The sequence below is a fragment of the Panthera tigris genome, chromosome A3 (assembly GCF_018350195.1).
Source record: "Panthera tigris isolate Pti1 chromosome A3, P.tigris_Pti1_mat1.1, whole genome shotgun sequence".
NCBI classification, from domain to species: domain Eukaryota; kingdom Metazoa; phylum Chordata; class Mammalia; order Carnivora; family Felidae; genus Panthera; species Panthera tigris.
Window position 1 is genome coordinate 57569131 of NC_056662.1, and position 26239 is coordinate 57595369.

Below are 26239 nucleotides of genomic sequence, written 5' to 3' on the forward strand. Positions count from 1 at the left end.
AAAATAACTAGTCAGATCCTGACTTGCTAAAACTGGATTAAGTAAAAGTTATTATCATTTTTAGAAGTTAACACCAAGATAATATGCCCTCCTCTCCCTCCATACCCAAACTTCATAATCTGAAAAAGCTATGTTGTGGCTAAATGAATTGGGGGGCGCCTGGGTGGCTCAGTCCCTGTCTCTTGATTGAAGCTCAGGTCATGATCCCAGTGTTGTGGATCAAGCCCTAGCTTGCGTTCCATGCTGAGTGTAGAGCCTGCCTGAGATTCTTTCTCTCCCCCCATGTGCTCTCTGCCCCCCACTCTCTGAAATAAAAAATCCAAAAAATTAAAACTAAGTTTGTTTTATATGTATTGAACAAAAGGCAAAATTTTTTAAAAAATGTATCTTGGGATTCTTTCTCAGACACCAGACAGGGTCTTTCCACGTATAAAAACCTTGAAACACAGGTTTCCTAGGTTGTCCTATTTCACAAATGAGCAAACAGGAGGCACAAAACAACGAAGTGCTTTGCTCTAGTTTCAAAACTGCGACAGTGCAGGAATTTATATTCATGTTTTTTCCACCAGATGGCACCCTTACTGAGAAACATGTCTAGAGACAAAAACAAAACAAAACAAAACAAAAACAAAAACAAAAACCCCAACCAAACAAAAACACCCAGAAAACAGAAAAACAAAAACCCTATTCTAAGGAAGTTATTTAGTAAAGAGAATAAAAATCCTCATGACCAAAAAAACAAAAACAAAAACAAAACACTTCTAAATGATTTTTTTGAATGGTTGTTAGCCTTGACTTTGTGTTGTTTGCTAAAAAATACATTAACTGGTAAAATAACCAAAATATGCTAAAAAGCCTTCTGAATTTTTCCAGTGAGAAATTCTGCATAAGCAAGTTTTCTGGATAGCTGATCCTGAAGTTTTCTGAAGTTCTTGCATTTTTTTTTTCATTTTTATTGAAAAATCCTTCAGGAATGTGTTAAATCCCTTTACTTTTTAAAAAATTTTTAATTAAAAATAATGTTTTTTATTTGAGAGAGAGCATGGGGCAGGGGGTCAGAGGGGGAGGGAGGGAAGGAGAGAGAGAGAGAGAGAGAGAGAGAGAGAGAGAGAGAGAGAATCCCAAGAAGCTTCCATGCTGTCAGCGCAGAGCCCAACACGGGGCTTGAACTCAAGAACTGTGAGATCACGACCTGAGCCAAAATTAAGAGTCAGACGCTCAACCGACCGAGCTACCCCGGCACCCCTGACTCCCTTTCTTTAGACATTAGACATCCATTAAAGCCCACTGTCAGCAGACGGTCAGCTTGGACGAACACCGGTCCCCACCCCTCGGTGATACAGAGATGCCATGGCTGAGGGGAGCGGGGCTCCTGGCCTCGGTGTCACGCACCTCCATCTGGCCACTTGTACTTTATTTTTCTGATTGCTTTACTTCCTCCTTGGTGTCAGTTGCCACTTCTGGGTTATTACTCTTCTCTCTCCACTCTATTTGCAGATTCCCATATGACGTGAGGTAACCAGGTGTATTCACAGAATGACTGCTAAGCAAACTCCCATTTTCTGAGGGCCCGCTGCACACTAGGCACTTTGCCTGTCAGAATATACTTCATCTTTCTAATCCTTACACAACTCAGTGAATTAGATATTATACCCATTTTATAGGTGAGGAAACTGGGGCTCAAATAGTTTGTCCGAATTTGCACAGCGAGTCCGAGGCAGGATGTAAGATGGGTCCTCAGACCCCAGGCTGACCTGCCTCCCCCCGCCGGCTCCCCAGGTGCCACCAGAGCCTGCCTGCTTGCTGAGAATCTCTCTGAAGCGAGAACAGAACAGCACCGACCATGCAGAGGGCTCTCTGATCTTTAGAGTTTGTGAGCACGGTGAGCTTGCATTGTGGACACGTCGGCCAATTGTGTTCACCTCCTGGGTCAAAGGAGGAAATCAACGAAACCTTTTGCAAAATGTGAAACAGTCCATACAGATGTTGCCCTTGTCTTTTTTGGACTCATAAAGTGTTAACAGTAATAAAACTCACATTTTAATCCATTTTAGAAGCAAGCAAACAATTGGAGTAGAGTTGAGGCGAGAGATGGGATCCAGAGCTCATTGGCTGGCTCGTGGACCCTGAATTCCCCAGACAGAAGGTGTCCTCACCCTACATCAGACCTGGGAGTGTGACCCAGCAAGCCCAGGGCAGGGACGGCATGGAAACAGATTTCAATGAGGATTCTCAATACCAGCTTTTGCCAATTTTATTGGAAAACAAGTACAGTCCATCGATCAGTGATACATGCTGTACATGAATCTGGTGTTTTACTATATAAAAATACTTGGTATCTGCTTAGAATTGTACAAACAAGTTTATAAAAACCCTTCATCATTAACCAATAAAAATATAATTTATCAAAAATACCACTGAGAAAAATGGCTCACTACCTTTTCTGTTATTGCAAATAAACAAAGGGAGGTGGAAGAAGGAAGATATAAATTCTGCTAAGCCAGTTTTTGACAACTGGAAGCGAAATGCTTTATGGCAAACTCTCCTTTAAACACTCACACAAACAAAAAAAAATTACCATCAGATAATGCAGTAAAATCTAATTAATGGGAAAGGCCTGAAAGGAAGAGCTTAAAAGAGGTTTTCAGGGAAAACAATAAAACAAAGGAAGTTCCCAGGGAACTAGGAGTGTAGCGCCTTCCCCCGGAATCCCCCCTGGAAGGACTGGGAGTGACAGGCGACATGCACTTTCCTGTTGGGGCTCCTCCTGGTCCCAGGGCACATCCCCTGATTCTTGTCCCTCCAGAAATTCCAGGTGCAAATGCCACTGGTAATTCTTGGTAGTTCTCCCCACTCCTTACTTTCTGGCCAACTTTGCTGCTAAGTCTAATGTTTGGAATTGGCTTTCGTGACACTACATAGCAAGTATATTTTACAGATGACAGACTAAAAATGATCAGCAACATAATTTTTAAGCATCTGATAGGCCTTTTGGGGGCATAACAGCCCCCCCACCCGAGCCCCACAGACTTCTGGCTACAGTTCGTGTATATGCTGGCAAATAAAGATAAGGCAGTTTTTTAAAAACAACAACAACAACAACAACAGTCTCAAAACAGCACTATTACGCAATGCTGTCAGATTGGATCTAAGAAAAAGCAGGTAGAAAGAGAAGAGGCAAAGCATTCAACTCTGTTTCTGTCTGGCTCTAACTGCTTTCAGGGGGAAAAAATATGCTATATAAGACTGTGTTCACCCATAGCATTAAGCATAAAAAATAAAAAAAACATAGGGCCTGTCCATGTTCACGCAACTTCTAAAAATGGCGCCCGTGCCCCTCAGCAAATGGCACATGAACTTGGCTTTGCAGTTTTCCAGGGTTTCTCTAAGGACTATCATCACGTTTTAAAAAACCATGTCCTAGACCAAAACAGCAACTTGCTTTCATTTTTAATTCACTAAGAAATATCTACCTTTTGGGAAAGACTATATGACAGCAGAAATGTTTTCCGTAAACTCGAAACAATTTTTGTAAATTCCAACACTCAAAAGTTTAGAATTTGGTTTCTTAAAGACAGCATCTCTAGACTCAGCCACCATCTCAGAAAACAGTCATTTCTTCTCACAAAAGTGCCAGGGTAGGGGCGAAGGGGACACTCAATGACCTGAAGTCAAGCGTTCAGGACACTGCACTAAGAAGCCAGCGACGGAGCCAGAAGCCCTACGTCTGACAGCACTAAGCGTGATTTAAAAAACAAAAAACAAACAAAAACAAAACAAAACAAAACAAAAAATAGGTCACTTCTTTTCTCTATAAAATTAGGATGATTGTAAAACTTAAATATGAGAATCTGTGGACAGTTTTCAACAAGAAAGCCCCACACAAATCTATGTCACACGTGCTAATTACTGGTGAAGCCACCACAGACTACAAGAGACAGCCCCTCCTGCAGAGAGCAGGGTCTCTCTAGTTGGGACACAGAACCACCTTCTCATAAAGTGACGGCCAGCAGACTAAGTGCTATCAGACTGAGAGCAGAGAGCAGGTGTCTCAGGGCAGTTTCTTGGGGAAGTCTCTTAGAGAAACAGAGTTGGGGTAAATTTTGAATTTCATACAACTCTGGGGGGTTGGAGAAAATTCCAGAAGACATTCTGGTCGGAGGAGACTGGAAGGAGACGCAGAGATGAAGGAACACTAGGGGCAGGTGTGGAAGTGCGCAAAGGCCGACCTGGGAGTTCACAGAGCTGGACAGTGAGAGGCACAGCTGTGCGGACAGACTGGGGGTTTGGGGGCAGCAGTGGTGAAATGCAAATGCGTAATTGGGCTTTAGGTCCTAAACCGGGAGAGGTGTTTTCAGTAGGAACAGGAGGAGCTTGGAGCAGCATTTTATGAAGGAAGGGTAATCCGTGGACCAGGTGTGTGACAGAGAGGGGGGAGGAAGGGATTGGGAAGCTGTCCTTCCAAAGACATGATGAGTCAAGTGGAATGCACAAGAGGAAGGTGCTACAGAAGGGTCACTCCAGGGGGGAAGGTGTCCAGAGTGGATCTATTCTCTGCTACTCCTGCTTTTGAAATGCCCTCTCTCCAGCAGAAAGCTAAAGTGATTTCAAAAACATGCAATCCTTTTTTTCACTGAAATGAGAATTTTAAAGGGCTGTGAAATGAAATTCAGTCTCTGGAAACAGACTGCTGGCTGTTGATGGGTAGGGAAAGTGCGAAGTAAATGGAAAGTTCTCCAAGCATACTTCTTCCCTCCTCTGTGAAATACCAGTCTCACTTTGCCTGCAGCACTGCCAAGGAAAGCCTCTGGGGGGGCCAGTGACCATGCTATCCCCAGGGGCTGGGTCATAGCCGCCCTCCTTGGACTGTGGACAGCTCCATAAAAACATTTATAGATGATAAATATTTCCTGATTGTTCTTTCCTCTCATTTGCTGTCCTGGTGCCTGTTCTCAGCAGTTCAAACATTTGGACAGGGCATTTGTTGCCTTTTAAAAGGGACTGCCAAGCTCTCAGCTCTGAATTGCCCTGACCTGCTATTGTCACCACATCCTGCTCCCTGAGCAATCCGATTCCAGGTGACCTCAAGGATAAGAGACTCTACACGTGCATTTTATGACTGTACAGTCAGTGAGGGCACAGCCTGGCCTGCAATGCCAGAAGACAGGAGTCACCCAAGGAACTCTTGGCCAAGCTTCTCCCTGCTACCCGAGAGGCACATGCACCTCCCTCTGAAGCTTTTTCTTCGAGTCTGGTCTCATGGCCAAGGACAGTAACTGGTGTTTGGATGAAGGTGGCTGCCGCTGGACAGGCATGTGGTACCTAACATTCTTCCAGAACCTTGTCTTTGCAGACTGCACGTCCTCTCTAAAGTCCCCTGACCAGCGTATGGCCCCATGTTTCTGCTTAATGAATTTAATGGTTTCTGGCATTTTCTCATAGTCTTGGATCGTCTCCAGTTCAAGCAGGACAACTTTAATCCCATCCTGAATGAAAGCATTGTACATTGCTATCTGCTCTTCAGATGAATTCTCCAGCCAGCCCAATCCTGATGCCTCTGGGACCAAAACGATGATCAGTCTTCTGCTTTTCTTTATGTTTTCATTAGTGACATCAACAATGTCTGAAAACAGGAAGCCCAGCAGAGTAAGTAAAATTTCAATTTATATCATTCTCTCCCAAACCAAGACCAGACCCCCATCCCCTATGTTGTACAATGTTTTTTTCTCATCCTAATTAAGATTAAAGAAGCTTCTGATTTTATAGACCAGCTTAACACCTGGCCCACAAAAGCTGAATATTTCACTTAGAACTCAGAATACTCCTGGTATAAACTTTAAAGCCTTAAACCATTTGATCTATTCCACTCTTATTTTACTGTCTCAGTTGTAAAGTAACCAGTGGATCTAACTAGTTCTGAAGTTTTCCAAAACTAAATAAAACTTCGTCAATTCTTGTGCCAACAAAATACAAGAAAAGTAAGTACTTTTTGCAGTTAATAGATGCAGAAATCATCACTACCAACCACTGAGGCGTTCTTAAAACTGCCAAATATATACACCTATGCCACAGTTCTTCTAAAAAGATGAAACCTAGCTTTAGCAATTATTTTTACAACCAGACTGGTTTTTTTTCCGTGACACACATACCTTCCCCAACATAGGCGTCCCTTCCATAAATGAACAGCTTATATCCACACTGTTTTTCCAAGACCTCAGGCAAGACTTTAAACACAAAGATATCTGAGTTCGAGGTGGACCCTTCCCCAAGGGTCTTTGGATATAGTATATATGCATCATAGGTCTTTCCATCTGAAGCTAGAGGGGAAAGTAGAATATTTAGATGGATTTGGATCCAATCTATCTGGACCAAAAGATTTGGTAAAGTCAATACCCCAAACATGCATTTTGGAATGAATTATTAATTTTGTGTGGGGGATGGTATGAACGAAGCAGCAATGCCAAAGTACAACAACTTTTTAAAGTGTTCATCGACAAGTTTCTATTTATTATGCTTTACACTATGAAGGTGTTCTTATGTTATTGAATGGCCACCTCAGGTGCAGAGATTGTCTATCTCTTGGTCTGGGAACTATCCTTACCTCACTGGTCTTATCTTCTTCCCCAGTGTCTTGGCCCTGAATTCTATCATTCTTCCTTTTATGTATTATTGCAGTCTTGGGTTGTTTTTTGTTTTTTGTTTTTTTTTTTTTTTTTTTTGCAAGATTTAAACAAAAGAGAAAGCGAGAGGTTCCCTGACACATGAAAATATTTCTTTCTTTCTTTTGAAGACAGATCATGGGGTCATCTATGTCCTAACCAGCATGGAGCAGGCCCTCAACAATGCATATTGGATTTACAAACAGATGCTCTCAATGCCTGTCTACCCCACCATTATGAACACTAAAGCAGTAACCTGGAAAACAATGCTATTTAGTCTATTCAGTTCCAAAACTATAATTATGTACACGAATAGCTACTATTCTTGCATATGCCACATTTCATTTTAAAATTTAAGTAAACACCCTCTCAGCCATCTTCTACATTGCTTGACTACCCCTTATCTCCAACAAGGAAATATTGCATAGAATACAAAGTTGTACCTTTTGGAGGGAGAAAATCATAGCAAGAATCCCTGTACCAAAGCACAATGTCAACCTTGAAGATTTTGTAGATGAAAACAGAGCATGTAATTACTAGAGTTAACATGACAAACACACCAATTGTGTGCTTCTTGAAATCAGGGACTAAGGCAGAAAAGAGGGAAAAAATATATTAGAATCAAAAGAATTAAAAACTTGAGCATACCAAATTAAATATCATCATCCCAGAGAAACCATTTTTGGGATTGGCCTGCAATCCCAAATCCCAGGTAATATTAACCTATTCATTATCACAACTTAGTAATGCATACTAATGTACAAAGCCGTCTAGAATTGATACTGTATAAAACTGAGATGCATTGTATTAAATTTCCACCTAAATCTTATAATACAGTTGACCCTTGAACAATACAGGTTTGAACTGTGTGAGTCCATTTATATGCATTTTGTTTGTTTTTTTTTTTACAATACCATACTGTAAATGTATTTTCCTTATGATTTTCTTAATAGCACTTTCTTTTTCCTAGCTTACTTTGTTATAAGAATACACTATGTAATACATACAACATACAAAGTATGTGTTAATCAACGGTTCATGTTATCCATCACGTTTCCGGTCAACAGTAGACTATTAGTAGTTAAGTTTGGGGAAGTCAAATTTATACTCAAATTTTTGACTGGGAATGGGGGTGTTGGTGCTCCTAATTCCCATGTTGTTCAAGGGTGCACTGTATACAATAACACAGAAAAAAATGCCAAAGACCATAGGATAGAGCACTTCAGAGTAAAACAAGTCAAAGTCACACAAAAGCCTACAAAAGTTTCTGGAGGTGCAAGAGTTAGCTGGGGAAAGCTGAAGTTTGGGGGTAAGGAAAGAAAGGGCTTAGGGATGCCATACAGTATGTTTCACTCTTCCACACTCTCTCAGCTTCACTCTCTAATTATTCATCCAAAGATTACAGTGGAGGAGGGACAGAGAAGTAAGGTGAAGGAGGGGTAATGGGGTGCGGTGTAGAGAAGAAAGAAGACAGTGGCTTCTAAATGTCAGGGGCCATGCGGAAAAGAGAAATCTAACAGTTACATCATTCTATTTTCCCAGTTTGGGTCTTTGATCCATCCGTAGCTGATTCGGGTATGAAACAGAAATCAGGATTGCACATTTTCCAGACCAATATCCAGTTGGCCCAATGAACAGTTCACATTTACAGCCTTAATTAGTGTAGCTTCACACAAGATCATGATACCTGTAGTGTAAATCTTCCAGATTTCTTGTTTTTATTCAAGGCCACCTTGATTATTCTTGTTCTGTTGCATTTCCATGTGACTTTTATTTTTTATTTTTTATTTTTTTTAATTTTTTTTTTTAACATTTATTTATTTTTGAGACAGGGAGAGACAGAGCATGAACAGGGGAGGGTCAGAGAGAGGGAGACACAGAATCTGAAGCAGGCTCCAGGCTCTGAGCTGTCAGCACAGAGCCCGAAGCGGGGCTAGAACCCACGGACCGCGAGATCATGGCCTGAGCTGAAGTTGGCCGCTTAACCAACTGAGCCACCCAGGCGCCCCTCCATGTGACTTTTAGAATAAAACTGCCCACAACAACACACCCACCCGAACACATACCCACACTTGCACAAATACTGTTGAAATTTGGATTGGAATTTTTTTGAATCCATAGATTCATTTGGGGAGAACTGATATCTTTATAATACTGAGTCTTACAATCTATGAACATTGTATAACCTTAGGTCTTCTCTAATTTATCTCAATAATGTTTTGTTTCTTTTTTAGTTTGTATCACACTTTTGAACAGACTTTGCTAGACTTATTCCTCAGTATTTGATAATTGTTGAAACTATTGTAAATGTAATCTTCTAAATTTAGTTTGTTTGTTGTTGGTATTTATAGACATACATAGAAATACCATATATATGCACATATATGCATATGTTTACATATAGACGGAAAGACCAGTGATCTTGCTAAATTCATTTACTAATTCTAATAATTTGTCTATAGGTTTTTAAATTTTCCTCCATGTACACATTTATAAATACCCTATTTTTAATTCAACTACAAACAACCAAAATATTGCACAAAGATTTTCAGTACTGTGTTTGATTACACAGTTGAAGAGAACTAGTGATTTCTGACTTCCTTTCTGGAAAGTGGATATTTAGGCTTCCCCTGTTCATCCATTATTCTGTCATTTACCTAAAAATATTCATCAGATACCTATGATATGCCAGATTTAAGTCACTACTAGCTCTGGATATAGAATGAATGGTAAGATAAATGGTCAGCACCATCACACAATTTAAGTCAAGGAAAGAAAACTAAGTATGACAGATACTGTGACAGGGACATAGGGTTCTGTGAAGTATGTAACAGAGACACTAACCTCGTCTCTTTGGGCAGAGAGCTTGTTAAGAGCAGGCAGCAAGACAGAAAGCTTCCTAGAGGTAGTTCAGCTGACAAGTGAAAGAATAGAAATTTGCCAGGTTAAGAGGAATCCAAGAGCTTCTAAGCAGAGGAAATAGCATTGCAAATCTCAAAGTCATGGAATCTTGCAACAGGAAACCAAAACTTCATTTCAAATATTTTGTTGTTTACCTGGATGTATCAATTGGATATATGCTGAATTTATACCATCTGTATTCTTGGCTACACAGGTAAATGGATATAGATAAAATCTACTTTCCACTTCTGAAATATTAAGTACTGTGATGATTGTGTTCTTTCTTTTGGTTGAAGGATTTTCCACTCTGTTCAAAAGAAAGAGAATACATGAAGTTGTTTGAGTAAAACTACTACAACTGAGACATATACACATGGTTTATCTCTTTATTCGCCACATGAATTACAGCAGAAGTTATCACCAGCCCTAAGCACAGGGATAATAATCAGGCTGTTGGCAACACTGATCTGAGATTTTATAGCCCAAAGACCACAGTCAGTGAAAGATTCAGTAGCAGAGATCATGTTAAAATTATCAGCTTCCAAGAAGAAAAAAATGGACGCACATGCTAGTCACCATGGGGCACTGAGAAGAACACACGAAACAGGAGATTGGGACAGATGACCAAGGAGAATGTTAAGGAGTCAGGAGCTGATCCCTAGAGAGGAATCAGAAAGCCACTAGAGACTTGAGAGGTAGAGTGCCAGGCTCTTGGCCTACCTAATGAGTCTTTCCTAAACTGCTTTTAAAAAACCAGAATATCATGAAGGGTAATTCAGGAAAGTTGCTTCATTAGAATTCTGTAACACATCTACCTATGGTCAAGAGAAAGCCTTCCAAGTGGTTCGGAATTTACACCACGAGGACATGTATTTTTACCTTAAGTGTGTAAGTTCTTATAAATCCTGTTTAGCTCAGCAAAACTCAATATGGGCAGCAAAGGGTCAAGGGCCAGTCAACTGCCAACTAACTCTTGCTATTCAATGAAACCATCAAGGTTGTATAAAGCATGATATGAAGTGTAATACCAAAACTTCTCAGTTGCACGATAGGCTTTTAGCATACTTACGGCAAATAATCCTCCACCAACACTGGGTCGTCTTCATCAATTAATGACCCATTCCACTTCCAGTAGACAAAGTCACTCAACTGGCCACTGACATTGCAGATCAACTGTAGCCTGGATCCTGCAAAGCAATGTATTTTTAATCAGAGCTATTGATTTTTATCTGATCTATCTAGATTAGTAAATGGCTATTGATTAAAAATTTTAAATTATAGAAAAGTACAAACAGAGGAGCGCCTGGGTGGCTCAGTCGGTTAAGTGTCCAACTTCGGCTCAGGTCACGATCTCACAGTCTGTGAGTTCGAGCCCCGCGTCGGGCTCTGGGCTGATGGCTCAGAGCCTGGAGCCTGCTTCCGATTCTGTGTCTCCCTCTCTCTCTGCCCCTCCCCCATTCATGCTCTGTCTCTCTCTGTCTCAAAAATAAATAAAAACGTTAAAAATAAATAAATAAATAAATAAAAGTACAAACAGAAAGAAAAATTGCCCTTAAACCTGCCACTTGGAGAGAATCGTGATTAGTAACTTCATGTATCTCATTCTTTGTGTATACGTGAAATTTTTTAAATGAAACATTATTGTCTACCATTTATAAATATTGTATACTGGGAACTTCAGCTCACATGATCAGCCTTCCAAAAGAGGCCGTTTCATGGCTGCTTAGTATTCTGTAATACAGATCTACTATGATTAATGGCTTTTCTATTGCTAAACACAATTTGCTTCTAATTTTTCATTATTAGGATTAATATTCTAATGAACACCCTTGTGCATCAATATTGTACATATCCTGAAGTATTACTTTGAATCTGGAAGTAGAATTAAGAGATAAACATGTTTAAAAACTCATCCTCCCTCTTCCAAATGAGACTGTACATATCTACACTTTGTCCAGCAGGGTATGTGAATGCTATCTCACCCCCAAGCCCTTAGATTCCAAATATATTTGCTTAGTCATTGTCCAATGAGAGAATTCAAAACGCCATTTAAATTTTTGTGTGAATTTCTTGGGATACCTAGGTGGCTCAGACAGTTAAGCGTCTGACTCTTCATGTTGGCTCAGGCCATGACCTCACGCTTTGTGAGTTGAGCCCCACATCAGGCTCTGCACAGACAGTGTGGAGCCTGCTTGGGATTCTTTCTCTCTGCCCTTCCCTGCCTCTCTCTCTCTCTCTCTCTCTCAAAATAATAAAGAAAGAAACTTTAAAAAAAAACAAAAATGTTTCTGCATTTCTTGAAATCATGGTGAATGGACATCTTTTATAAGTTCAGTATCAGTTTGTTTTTAAGAACTGTTTGTTATGCTTACTGTCCATTATTTAATTGCTTCTCATATTAACTCCACTGCTGTATGGGAGCTCTTTATTCACTGAGGATATTAACGTTTTATCATACATGAAAACTATTCCAAATAACTTTCAGAGTTCGTTGCTTTTGTTTTATTTCTGTCTATGGAAATTCTTTGATATTTCTCTCTCTCTCTCTCTCTCTCTCTCTCTCTCTCTCCCTCCCTCCCTCCCTCCCTCCCCTTTTTTGGTCAAATTTCTGTTTTATATGTTTTCACAATTTTTTCTAAAAGCTTTACCACCAAATCAGGAAAATACCCAAGTACATTTTCATTGAGGTATATAATGTTTTCATTGTTCTGACTGTTTTAGTTCTTTACTCTGTCTAGAATGTAATTGGGTACGGTGTGAGGGAGAGATTTAACTTCATGTTTTTATCCAAATAGCTCATTTATAATTTCAGAACCCCTTATTGGATAATAATTTGTAATGCCACTTTTGTCATAAAATAAATTATTTGGGACTTTCTTGGTTGAGCTAAATGTGTATACTGATGTCAAGGGTACCACAATCTTAATTACTATAGTTTTAGGGTAAACATTGGTATTATTTAGAGCTCTTCTTGTCAATACTATTTTAAAAATCTCATCATTTTAATATTCTGGGTGAATTTAAGAATCACTTGCAAACTTTTGAGCCCATTCATATTTTTGTCAGAATTCCATTAAAACTATAATTTTAGGGGAGCCTGGGTGGCCTAGTTGGATAAGCATCCACCTTCAACTCAGGTCATGATCTCACAGCTCTGGGTTCGAGCCCTACATGGGGCTCTGTGCTGACAACTCAGAGCCTGGAGTCTGCTTCAGATTCTCTGTCTCCCTCTCTCTCTGCCCCTCCCATGCTCACACTCTATGTGTCCCTCTCTCTCTCAAAAATAAATAACCACTTAAAAAATTAAAAAAAAAATAAAACTACAATTTTAAGAGTTGATATCTTTACAATCTCTAGTTTTCCATACAGGAAAAACATACATTTCTATTAAAGTTTCCCTTAAATTGGTGTTTCTCAAGACTGTTTCCATTATTGCTCCCTTTTGAGTCTTTTTAGACATTTTTACCCTAATTGACTGCCTCCCCATGAATTTTTAATACCACAGATATACAGTATATCTGTTGATTGAGATTTTTTTCCTCTAAATACCAATTTTATCCCCACTGGAAACAACATAGCTCCCACTCCTTGTCAATATGCATGCTTTAAATCTCAGTTTTCCTGATATTTATATGTCAGAATTTTTTTCTCCCCTCTAAATCCTATTTATTTTTAAAAGATTTTGCCAAGAAACTATAGACATCTCTATGACATGTTGCAAACAGGATCTCTTTCCCCATTATGTTTTCTAGTTGGTTACTGCCAAACAAGTTCACCATTTTTAGAATATTGATTTTGTTACAAGCATTTTATGTATTTTAATGAAGTTGTTATAGACAATGTCCATTTAAAACCCATATCCCCAGGCCAAAAAGTACAAATACAATTAAAAAGTGCAGTGTTCTGTGGTATACACTTGTGTATGAATAACTTTACTGACTGCTTATGAAAAGCAGAACTTTTCGGGGATCTTCTGACAAGATTTTTCTTTAATCTTAAAATGATTTCTCTTCAGTGACACCATCTTTGGAGTCAGTCACTATTCTCACCATCTCAATGCCACCTCGACTCCAACCTGCGATTCCTCTTCTTTGGGGTCAGACCCCTTGATTTTAAAAGCAGCTTTAAATTAAGGAAAGGCCATTTTGCCACAGCTCAGTTCTCTGAGAAACTTCCATCTCCCACTGAAAGCCACAAGTCAGGAGGGAAACAATCACGTGCTGGAGCTTCAGGGCCAACTGGAAAGCCAGTATGAACACTCACGTCGGTCTTATTCACCACAAGCCTGAAGAAGCATGGTCCTGGAAAAGATGGCCCCTCTGTGCACACACGTAATTTATAAAAAGGAGAGGGCAAAGGAAGGAGACTGAGGCTCGATTACTAAAAATCAGCACCATGAAAACAAATGATAATAACTAATGGACACCAGAACTCAAATTACCAGAGGTTTTAACGAGGTGAGGTGACAGTCTTCAGTTCCACCTTGAACGCCACAAAAGAACTGTTTTTAAAAGTAAAAAGGGACTGACGGGAAAGAAGGAAAGATAAAAAGAATATCTAAACTGCTGAAGGACCCTATTTGCTCCTGATATCCTGATAAACCTCCATCACTTCTTCTTCCTCCATTCCCAACTCCTTCCGACTGTGATTATCAGCAATTCTCTGACCTTTGAAGAGAGGCCTGAGTGAATTCACTGGAACTCCCAGTCTTTGACAGTATGGTTCTTGGCGTTTCTTGAGACACGTTGTCTGTCCTCTTCATTTCAAAGTGAATCTCACTGCGATCCTGGCCAACGACTCTGAGTTTAATGTATGCTCTTTCCTTCTTATCCCGCAAGTCCCCACTTGCAGGCTTTGACTCCTGGTCAGACATGGTGATGATGGCTTCACCCAGGGTCTCCTCCTCACAGCAGTGGCCTCGGAGAAGTAGGCCTTCGCTCTGGGATTCACAAATCTATCTCTTCCCCACAGTACACCACCACAGCTGGAGGGACTTCTGCTATACCTAGAATATTAATTTTATATCTGGCCAATTAGTAATATACTAATTCTAATTTTAATAATAAAGTCATTTTCTCCCTTACAGTAAGCATGACTTGGTTCCTTTACTTATGGTTGTATCGGTGGCACTTCTGAAATATGTTAAGTAATGCTGGTTATGTGGGCATCTTTGTCTTGCTCTTGACTTCAGTGAGGGGGTCTATACCTGTAGAAGGTCTAACACAACAGTGGCTCACCATGAAGAATGTTAGTGACTATTGGTTTGAACTGATGTTATTTATTAAGTTAAGGAAGTATCCCTCAGTTCCTAAGTTATTTTACTGGTAATTTGTATTGAATCTTATCAAATGCCTGTTAGACCTACAGGGTAATCATAGGACAGGGTGATGGGTGCATCGGACCAACATGATACATTAAAATATAATAACATATGATATATTAAAATATGTTTCTGAATCTGAAGCTATTTTTAGATTTGGAGATCAATGTCACCTAAACTATAGAGCTCTAAAGTGTACACATCTAGAACAAGAATTCTTAACAGAGGCTATGGCCACCAGGGCAAAAAGTGGATCTTGGGCAAGAAAATCCTTAGATATTGCAATGGTTTGTGACCCTGCAAAGTGCACGGTACATCAATAGATATACAATATATCTGTAGCATTAGAAAACTGAAGAAGGGAAGAAGATAGGGTGGGGGTAGGGTGAGTGCCTTTTTAGGCTCTACAGGGGAGCAGTAATGAGGAGAAACAAAAAAGCATTGCTCTAGATTACTAGAATACTGCTCTAGATTCTATATTGGCTTATATGTAATTGTGAGTTTTCACATCTTTGTTTTTTTATATCTGTGAATGCCTTTATATTACCTCCCACCATTAATAAACTGCTTGGACACATACAGCCTCCACTGGTCCCAAACTTTTACCTCTAATCTCTGTACAACTATTCACGGTCTTCATGCAGCCTGGTGTTTGATCCTCTGATATAAAAATCTGTTTTTATGTTTGGGCCAGTGGTTTTCCATAAAATTTTCAGTGACAGCCGAAATGTTCTATATTTGTGCTAATGCGGTAATCACTTGTCACATATGGTTATTAAGCCCTTGAAATATGGCTACCACGACTGAAGAACTAATTTTTAATTGAACTAAATTAACTAATTTACTTAATTTAAATTTACATGTACATAGTCACATATCGCTGGTGGCTATCGCATTGTATAGTTTAGGTCTGGATGCTTATAGGATTATGTCTTTGTTCCTGAAATAAAAAATTTTCACTGACTTGATGGTCATCCTAGAAAAAAAAACTTATCCTTTTTGGTCTCTTATCTTATTCTTCTGCCTGAAAACTTAGCTCTGGTCATAAGAAATCCATCCTGTACCAGTCAGATAAATTACACTTCTCATTTCTAGTCCTTTTGAACTTGGCCTCTGGCTAACGTTTCCATGGGTAATAAGTATCCACAGGAGAGTGGGGGTGGACAAATCAGACAAGGCTAGATTTTTGTCCTGAGAGGCAGGAAATCCAAAGAAACATTTAAAGACATAATCTGTGCCACTTTCCCACTAATGGTAGGTGTATTCAGTAAATGATTTAGGTTATGTGTAGTGAAGGCAGAGTTTATCTTAATCTTGAGTTCAAAATAATGATTTCAGCATATTCTGATTGGAGCCCACTTACCCAGACTTGCTTCTATTGTCTCATTAGTTGGACTCACAATTATAGGCTTCACAGGCTTGTCTTCCTCTGAAAGACAAACATCAGCAGGGGTTCTTAGTCTCTTACAGAGCAGAATCTCAGCGGATGACAACAGTTAGCAAAATATACCAAAATATATCACATGGAGTCTGGCCAGATATTCCCCTGAGAGCCCAGCGCATATATGGCAGGAGAGAGAGGGCAAGAAGTGAAAGAAGGAGGCCACCACAGAGGCCACGGCAAAACCATGAACGCCTGCCAGAAAGCCTGGGCCCTGCTGAGTCCATCAAGTTTGGTGCTACAAACACACAGATCACCAGGACTCCAGACAAGTGCCTCTTCCTAAAGCAAATCAGGAAAAGCGAGTAGCCGTGGCAAGGTACTTCTGTGGATGAAGCATAATTAACCAGAAGGACCGTCCAGTGCTAGACCTGCTTGTATTTCGTAATTTTAGTAATGACCCATGAGTGGAGTGCCAAGAAATTTGGCATCATTTATTAAAAAGGGTGGAAAAGTATTAAGGAGCTCCAGAAATCCATCTGAGTTTTATTTACAAGAAGACAGACTTCAAAGGTTGATCTGTAGCCAAGCCTGAGAAACTATGAGCTGGAATGGCCAGGATTCCACCACAGTCAAAACAAAACAAAACACAAAAGGCAAAAAAACAAAAACAACAACAACAACAACAAAGCAAACTCCATCAGAGCAGGATATTGTCTCTTTTGTCCCCTGACGTATACGTAGAACAGTGTGCCTGGCATAGAGTAGATGCTCAATTAATATTTTTGAATCTGCCTTTATGAAAACAAAATATGACCTCATCTCTGATGAAGTATATTATTTCTATAGAAGGGATCAGAAAATGAGACAGAGGGTATTTAAAACATATTTGACCTATCTAAAAAATTCCCTAGTTCTCTCTAAAATTTTGTCTGCCGCTCTGGTTGCCGTATGTCAAGAAAGACAAGCCAGAGCTACACAACGGCCAGAGAGAAGCTGCTAAAATCTCAGGATGGTAGTGATATAAAGACTGCTGGAAATTATAATGCACTGGTGCTTGTAGGATGTGGGCAAGGAATTAATTTTGATTCAATAAAATTAACGTTTAAAAAATATAAATTATTAGATGATTGAGAACACCTAGCTATAGGTAGGGTGATCATATTTTGGAATTACCTGAGATAGTCCCCATTTTTTCCTCTTGTCCCAGCATAATTACTAATAAGACTCCTTTAACTTTTAAAGTCCTGGTTAAAGTAACTCTTCTATTACTGAAAGTTTACGAAATCTGACATAGAAAGGTTGAACATTCTGCCCATCCCCAGGTAATGTAGGAGTGCATTTTCTTGTAAAATAGCTTCTAGGGGAAACATAGTTAATAGAGAATTGAAAGCCTCGAGAAGATTTACTAGAAAAATCATCATACACCTTTTTACTTCTCCTCTGTTCTGCACCAGGCACATGACCACACGATGAGCATACCTGATTGCTGATCTCCCCAACAGTCTTGGAAGGTTGTATCCCATTACAGAGGAGGAAACAGGCTTAGAGAGGTCAGGCAAGCTAACAAGAAACTAACAAGAGGTAGAGCATGCTCTGGGAGTGCAACGTGTTCCAAAGCCCATCAGCGTCCACCCCATCACACCAACAACCCTCACTGCTACACACTCAGACTCCCCAAGCGAAAGACCTTGGAACTACTCTTCCTCATACACCAGCCACAGGGAACTCCAGAGCTCTCTGGAAGAACCATCTTTAGCCATGCCAAAGAACAAGCCTCTTGCTTCCATTGGAAAACAGCTCTTAACTGTTGGTCGAATTAGCCCTGCATCTGAGGCAGGAATGCAAAATACAGACGCAGTATTAGCAACAAAGACTCAACTAACAGCCATGTGACATTTGGCAAGTCGCCAAGCTGCTCTTGGGTTTAGCTCTTCCATTAACAACGAAGGGAATACTAGAATCATGATTTCTGGGCCTTCCCAGGTTCAAACTCCTAGGACTGGAGCTATGACTCACCTAGAGTGAGAAGTTCTATAACCCGGGTAATACGATACTGCTTTCCCAAGTATGTATAGGATGCTTGACAAGTATAGTTCCCCTTATGTGCTGCAGTCACATTCGTCATGATGAGTCTATTTGTCAGTCCAGTAAAGTTCACATTGTCAAGTAGTAGAGGTTTGCAATCCTAGACAGAGGGAGAGGAAGGGAGTATTGAAAACCAATTAATGAATTCCCCTTGCCTACCAGCAAAAGAAACTCTGTTTTTTCACATTGGTAAATGTTTTACAAATGTGTCTACTTATGTGTATGTATGTGTATACACACGCACACACATATGTATACATGCATATTTATGTTCATATATATTCATACATATGTGAATTGAAAACCTCAGGAGAATTTACAAAAATAATCTCACATGCCTATTTATTTCTCTTCTGTTTTGCGCCAGGCACATGATCACAAGCTGAGCACATGTATGAATACATATATGACCATGTTCCTTACGTACAAGTTTTAATATAGTATGTTTTTGGCAATACTCACAATTACATTTCCAGGATATTAAATGTTTATGCCTATGAGCCTTGCACTTTGAAGACAAGTGAAGACAAATTTATTTGCAAGAAAAACATGTTTGAGGAAAGAATGCTAACACCATATTTTCTTAGTAATGCTGTACTTCCTTTCTTCATTGACATTATTTATTTTGTATTTCTTCACCCCTATAAGATGATTCCCCACATAAGCTCCAACCAACTAGGTAGAGCAAAAGTACCAAAAAACGTGATGTGTTCCATGGAGTGCTAGCCAATCCACTTTCAAGATAGTCACAGAAACCACTAAGTTATTTCAGGATCACTTAATATTTTTAATAAGGCAAAAATACATATGTTTTATGATAAATAGGGATCTCTTAAAAACCTTAAATTTATAATCAGTCTTTAAATATCTTTTATTTCTACTATACTTTTCTCAATCTTATTAAATCAAATAAAATTAAGAGAAAGTAAGATTTTTATTAAGCTGCAAATTAAATGTATGTAGTCTTACAACTTTTTTAAAAATTTCTAATAGGTTTCACACACAAAAGCAAACAACATGTCACATGAAAAAGTCCTCTGCAGATTCACCCTATGGTCCAAGACAGAAAACTGATTTTATCTGACAGAAAAGTAAAATACCATATGTAATATAAAATTACCTTATGCCACTGTATTTTGGGTAACTCATGTTTTTCGTCTCTAAAAAAATCCAAATAAGGACACACAAGTTGTCCATCTCTTGCAATGGGTAGTTTCTGTGTAAATATAGCTTCTGCATTGTAACACAAGTTAGGTTCATGCTGCACAAACTTAATAGCTATTTTAATTTTGAGGCAGTAAGTTGAATTTCTAAAACAAATCAAAATAGATGAATTAAGCACCATTAAAGATGTTTCCATCCTTAACGACTGCAGCCACACAGAACACATGTTTGTAACATTATTAATCCCTTTCTTACCTTACTGCACAATAGTAATGTCCCGAATCCTCTACCTTAGCGGGAACAAACCAAAGTTTATCTTTGTGCTGATGAATCCTGGAGTCTACTTCCATAGATATAGGTGTCTTGCTGTCATTTTTATACCAAATTATAGTGCCTTTCTTTTCGTTCGGGTTAAGAAGACATGAACGAACATCAATTTCATACGCAGATGAAACTAAAACTACTTTTTCTTCACGTTCCTCACAAGTATCTTTAAAAGGGAAAAAGGGAAAGCAATTTCCATGAGAAATTCGTCAGTGATTTTTAATGTAATATCTACATATAAACACGTCAATTATAAAATACATCAATTCATATTATATATGTTTTAATGGCTTTATGATTAAAAGTATAATCTTGGGGGCACCTGAGTGACTCAGCTGGTTAAGTGTCCAACTCTTGGTTTCGGCTCAGGTCATGATCTCACGATTTGTGGGTCTGAGACCTGCTAGGCTCTGTACTGACAGTGCAGAGCCTGCTTGGAATTCTCTCTCTCCCCCTCTCTCTCTGCTCCCCTTTGCTCGTGCTCTTTCTCTCTCAAAATAATTCAATAAACTTAAAAAAACTTAAAAAAAAATAACTTAAAAACTTAAAAAAAAATTTTTAAATAAAAATATCATCTTGGAAGTCTGAAAGATTTATGTACAAATCCAGTTGTGTCACTGACTAGCTGTGTGTCCTTGGGAAAGCTATTTAACCTCTCTTATCCCTTCCTGTCCATCTAAAATTTGGTGCTAATGTAGCAGGGGAGATATCTACTTCAGTACAAAATGGACTGGATTTGGTCTCCCACATAAACAATTTTAAAAATGGAACACCAGGGAACAAAAGACAGAAATACTAGAAAGATGGAAAACAAAACAGGTGAGCCCTACAATTTTCCCAAGTTACTGCCTAGAGAAAGATTCTAGGTCATGACATTGCAAGGAGGAAACACAGGCAAAGCCCAGTGTTCTCTCTGAATGGAGAAAATAGAGCTGGAAATCCAGGTAAACCATAAGTTTGCAGGACAGAATACCAAAGGGATTATAACTGTATAGATAGATAGAGCTTTGGAGATAAGTCTCCCTTAAGCTTTCAGCTGAGTACCAATTAGCATAAGCACATTAGAAGTGCCAAGGCCAGAGTGAAAACTGTCAAAAGGATTAGAGTGAATATCCACTGGAGCACACACTGGCTAGTAACATTTGATGTTTTCAACAGGCAGAATGAAAAGCCTCCTTAATCATGGGGCATCAGGTAAAGTACCCAGATGATTCCGACCCACCAGATGGGACGTATTAGGCCCCATACAAAACCTCGTACTGATCATGACTAATAAAGCTTAAAATCAAAACTTGAAAAGACCAACTACTTCCAAGTCATAACCTTGTGGCCGAACAGTTCAAGAACATTTTTAACAATACAAAAATATCCAGCACCCAAAATGGTAAAATTTACAATGACCAGCATTCAATCAAAAATTATCAGGTGTGCAAAGAAGTGGGACAATACAATCAATAAGAAGAAAATAATCAGTCAATCAAAACTGACCCAGAATTGACACAGATGATAGAATGGATTGAAAAATTAAAATAGTTATTACTACTCAGTTCCATTTGTCCAAGATACTAGATCAAGCATGTTGAGTGGAGACACGAAAGAGATGTTTTAATGAAATTTAAATCAAATTTCTAGTAATGAAAACCACAATGTTGACTTAAAAAAAACACTGGATATGATTAATGGCAGATTTGACAATACAGAAAAAAAGATTAGTGAACCTAAAGGCACAGCATTAGAAACTATCCAGAATTAAACACAGAAAGAAAAATAACAGAAATTTTACAAAATAAAATTAGTTAGCTGCAGGACAACTTCAATACATGTAATATAAATTCCCGAAGAAAAAGGAGAAGAGAGGTGGGTGAAACATAAAAAGTACTTGAAGAAATACAGGCTTTCAAGATTTTATTAAAATAATGTACACACAGATCCCAAAATCACAATAAACCCTAAGGAAAAAAAAAAACCATGACAAAAACTACACAAAACACAAAAATGATGCAGCCTTCTTGTCAAAAACAATACAAACCAGAAAAGAGTAAAATAACGATAAGTACTGAAAGAAAAAATTACCAACCTAGAATTCATGATCTAGTAAAAATATCTTTCAAAAACAGGAGCAAAATAAACACTTTTTTTTCAAATTTATAAAAGCTGTAAAAATTCACCACCAGTACATCTATGCTAAAAAAAAAAAAAAAATATGTAAGGAAGTTCTTCATAAAGAAGGAAAATAGTATCAGGTGAAAAATGAATCTATATAAAGGAATAAATTCTCAGAAATGTTTCTTACATGGGTAGTTATAAAATAATTTTTATTATTTAAATATCTTTAAAGATAACTGAATGTTCAAAGCAAAAATTTTTTAAAAAGCATTGTGAGATTTATAACACGTAAAGAAGTAAAATATATGGGAACAATAAGGCAAAGTTCAATAAAGGAGAAGCGGATGTATATTGTTCTAAATTTTTTATACTATAATTGAAATAGTATAGTATCACTTAAAAGTGGATAGCAGTAAGTTAAAGATGGATACCATAATCCTGAGAGCAGTTATTTTAAAAACAAACAAGTTATTAGTATAAGCCAGACATAGGAGATAAATATGAATTATGAAAATTCTCAATCCAAAAGGCAGCAAAAAAGTGAAACAAAAATGAAAAGAATTTATAGGACGAAGAGAAAATAAAATATGATGCTAAATTAAACCCAAATGTATTAACAATCATATTAAAATATTTTAATGGTCTAAATACCCCAACCAAAAGGCAAAGATAGTTAGACTGAATAAAGAAAGAAGGACCCAACTATATGCTGCCTATTATACACACACTCTCACAATACACACACTTAAGTATAAAGACACAAATACATTAAAAGTAAAAAAGAGAAAATATCTACCATAATACTAATCAAAGGAAAGTATGAATGATTATTATATTATCCAATTTTACAGTAAAGAACATTACCAGGATAAAAATGGCCACTTCATTACAATAAAGGAGTCATTTATCAAGAGGTACACAGTAATCCTAAATGTTTATTCACCTACTAACAGTGCTTCAAAATACATAAAGCAAAACGTGATAGAACTTCAAGGAGAAATAAAGAAACTCACAATTACAGTCAAAGATTTCAACACCATACTCACAATAATTGATAGAACAAGTAAAACAGCCATATAATGATAATGATATAAAAGATGTGAGCACTGTCAATGAATTTGGCATAATCAATTTTTTTAACTTGTTTTTAATGTTTATTTTTGAGAGAGAGACTGACAGAGCATGAGTCAGGGAAGAACAAAGAGAGAGAGGGAGACATAGAATCCGAAGCGGGCTTCAGGCTCCAAGCGGTCAGCACAAAACCCGACGCGGGGCTTGAACTCACAAACTGTGATATAACGACCTGAGTTGAATTCTGATGCTTAACCAACTGAGCCACTTAGGCACCCCTGGTGCAATCAATATTTCTAGATAATTCTACCCAACAGAGCAGAAGACACATTTTTTTGAGTGCACACAAAAAATTTTATCATATTCTTGTTCATAATCTAATATTCAATACATTCAAAAGGATTCAAATTAGACAAAGTATGTTCCCTGGTGACAACGGGACTAAACTAGAAATCAGTAATAGAAAGAAATCTAGAAATTCCCCATATATTTGAAGGATGTAAACCCCTTCTAGATAACCCATGAGTTAAAAAGAAAGAAAAAGGGAAATTAGAAAGTAACCTGAATAAGGAAAACAAAACATATCAAAACTTGTGGCATGCACTGGCAGCAGTACCTAGAGGAAAGAAGACAGCACTAAATGTCTACAGAAGAAAAAAGATCTCAGATTACTAACTTCAGTTTCCACTTAAGAAACTAGAAAATATATATATACCCAAAAGATCTGAGAGAAAAACTGATGAAATAAAAAACAGAAAAATAATAAAGTCAAAGATACCAAAAACTAGTTCTTTCAGAAAATCCATCAAATTGATATATGTCTAGCCACTGATCAGGAAAAAAGAGGGTGACACCTCTTATTACAAATATTTTAAAGGGATAATAAGAAAATCTTATGAACAATTTTATACCAGTAAATTTAAGAATTTGAATAAAATGAGCAAATTCCTTGACTATAAACTTCTCAGAAGAAAAAGATAACCCGAAGAGACTTGTAAATACTAAATAAAGTAAATCTGTACTCGAAAAACTTCCAAAGAGAAAACTTCAGGCCCACATGGCTTCACTAGGAGAAATAACACCAATTTTATATAGTCTTCCAGAAAATTGAAGAGTCAATAACACTTCCTGGTTTACTTTGAGCTCAGCAGTATTCAAATGTCAAAAACAAAGACACGACCAAAAAAGAAGCCCACAAGCCACTCCTCATCGTGAACATAGATGTAAACGGTTTTTAAAATATTTTAGCAAACTGAATCCTACAATAATATCAAAAAAGGATAATGCATTATAATGTACATAACATCAAAGGAATACAAAGTTGGATCCACCTCTTTTAAAAACTCTATGAAATTCCATATTTGAACACCTTTTAAAAGAAAAATTATATGATCATCTCAACAGTGCAGAAAAAGCACTTGACAAAATCCAACATCCGTTCCTGATAAAGACTCTCAGCAAACTAGAAATGGAGGGGAACTTTCTGAACCTGATAAAAGACAGGTATGAAAAACCTACAGCTAATCATATAGTAAGATTAGGAACAAAGCAAGGATGTCCACTGTAACCACTTCAATATTATCCTGGAAGATCCAATTAGTACATTAAGGCAACAAAAAGAAATAAATGGCATCCAGATTGAAGGGGAAAGAAAAATGTCTTTATTTGCAGACAACATGACCATCTGTGTAGACTATGCTATGAAATCTACATAAGACCTGGAAGGATTAATAAATTGTAGGATATGAATATGCAAAATTAAACGTGTTTGTATACACAAGCAAAAAATAAATGAAAACTGAATTTTTAAAATATCACTTTTAATAGCGTCAAAAGATATGACTAAAGAATAAATCTGACAAAAGATGCTTCAGACCTATCCAATGAAAATTACAAAATGTTGCTTAAATAAAGTTCTAAATAAATGAAGAAATGTATAATCTGTTCATGGGTCAGAAGAATCAATTTTGTCAAGATGTCACTTCCCTCCAAATCGATTTATATTCAATTCCATTTCATTCCAAATATGAGCAGGATTTTTTTTGTAAAAATTGGCAAGCTGATTCTAAAATTCATACAGAATGAGTCAACAGTTTTGATTTTTTAAAAATGTTTTAAGAAGTTACACTGCTTTATTTCAGCATTTATTATAAAGCCACAGGAATTAAGACAGTGCAGTATTGGTATACAGATAAAGAGGTCACTGGAATAGAAGTCTCAGAAATAAGACTGGAAATTTTTTTCCATCAAAGGCTTCCAATAATCAAAACATTTATTTAAGGGCGCCTGGGTGGTTCAGTTAGCTAAGCATCCTGATTCTTGCTTGATCTCAGCTCAGATCATGATCTCAGGGTCATAGGATCAAGTTCTGCTTTAGACTCCAAGCTGAGTGTGGAGCCAGCTTAAGATTCTGTCTCTCTCTCTCTCTGCCTTTCCCCCACTCCCTCTCTCTCTCTTAAAAAAATACAAAAACAAACAAACAAAAAAACAACAAACACATTTATTTAATAACAAACCAGCTAAATCTCAGTGGAACAGAACAGTTTGTGTCTTTGTAACTTAAAATACTGTCATCCCCTTTTCCCAGCTCCACTCTAGCCTTGAAAACAGAAGCCTGGAAAACACAACAGCTGTGAAAAACAGCAGGCTTTCAAGAGGAGACCAGGTTTGGAGCTCCTCAGAAAGCCCTATTCTTAGAGCACTGCCATGAATTTACCTGACTGGAAGCTCCTTGGAAAAGTCACAGAGTGGTGTTGTACCAAAAAATAAATAATCCAATTAAAAAATGGTCAGAAGACATGAACAGATATTTTTCCAAAGAAGACATACAGATGGTCAACAGATACATGAAAAAAATGCTCAACGTCATTCATCATCAGGGAAATGTAAATCAAAACTACAATGAGATGTCACCTCACACCTGTCAGGGTGGCTAAACTCAACAACACAAGAAACAACAGGTGTTGATGAGGATGTGGAGACAAAGGAACCCTCTTGCACTGTTGGTGGGAATGCAAACTGGTGCAGCCACTCTGGAAAACAGTATGGAGGTTCCTCAAAAAGTTAAAAATAGAACTACCCTAAGATCTAGGAATTGCACTACTAGGTATTTACCCAAAGAATACAAAAATACGAATTCAAAGGAATATGGGCACCCCAACAGTGCAGAGCCTGCTTGGGATTCTCTCCCTCTCTCTCTGACCCTTCCCTGCTCACACTCTCTGC

General features: G+C 38.0%; 1 protein-coding gene and 1 pseudogene across 5 annotated transcripts in view; both read right to left on the reverse strand.

The window, feature by feature from the left end:
- Positions 1-2238: 2238 nt before the first annotated feature.
- IL1R1 (interleukin 1 receptor type 1) overlaps positions 2239-26239 on the reverse strand; it is a 129050-nt gene continuing 105049 nt past the window's right edge. For all 5 annotated transcript variants that reach the window (XM_042981090.1, XM_007097780.3, XM_042981091.1 and 2 more), the window contains 9 exons: positions 19769-20003; positions 19470-19659; positions 18281-18449; positions 16244-16309; positions 10630-10747; positions 9716-9867; positions 7103-7246; positions 6150-6317; positions 2239-5623 (listed from right to left, as the gene is read on the reverse strand). In XM_042981090.1, the coding sequence (XP_042837024.1) occupies positions 5205-5623; positions 6150-6317; positions 7103-7246; positions 9716-9867; positions 10630-10747; positions 16244-16309; positions 18281-18449; positions 19470-19659; positions 19769-20003 (1661 nt within the window). In that variant the 3' untranslated portion in view covers positions 2239-5204. The remainder of the gene's footprint in view (positions 5624-6149; positions 6318-7102; positions 7247-9715; positions 9868-10629; positions 10748-16243; positions 16310-18280; positions 18450-19469; positions 19660-19768; positions 20004-26239) is intronic.
- Positions 12835-14519, reverse strand: LOC107181144 (annotated as a pseudogene).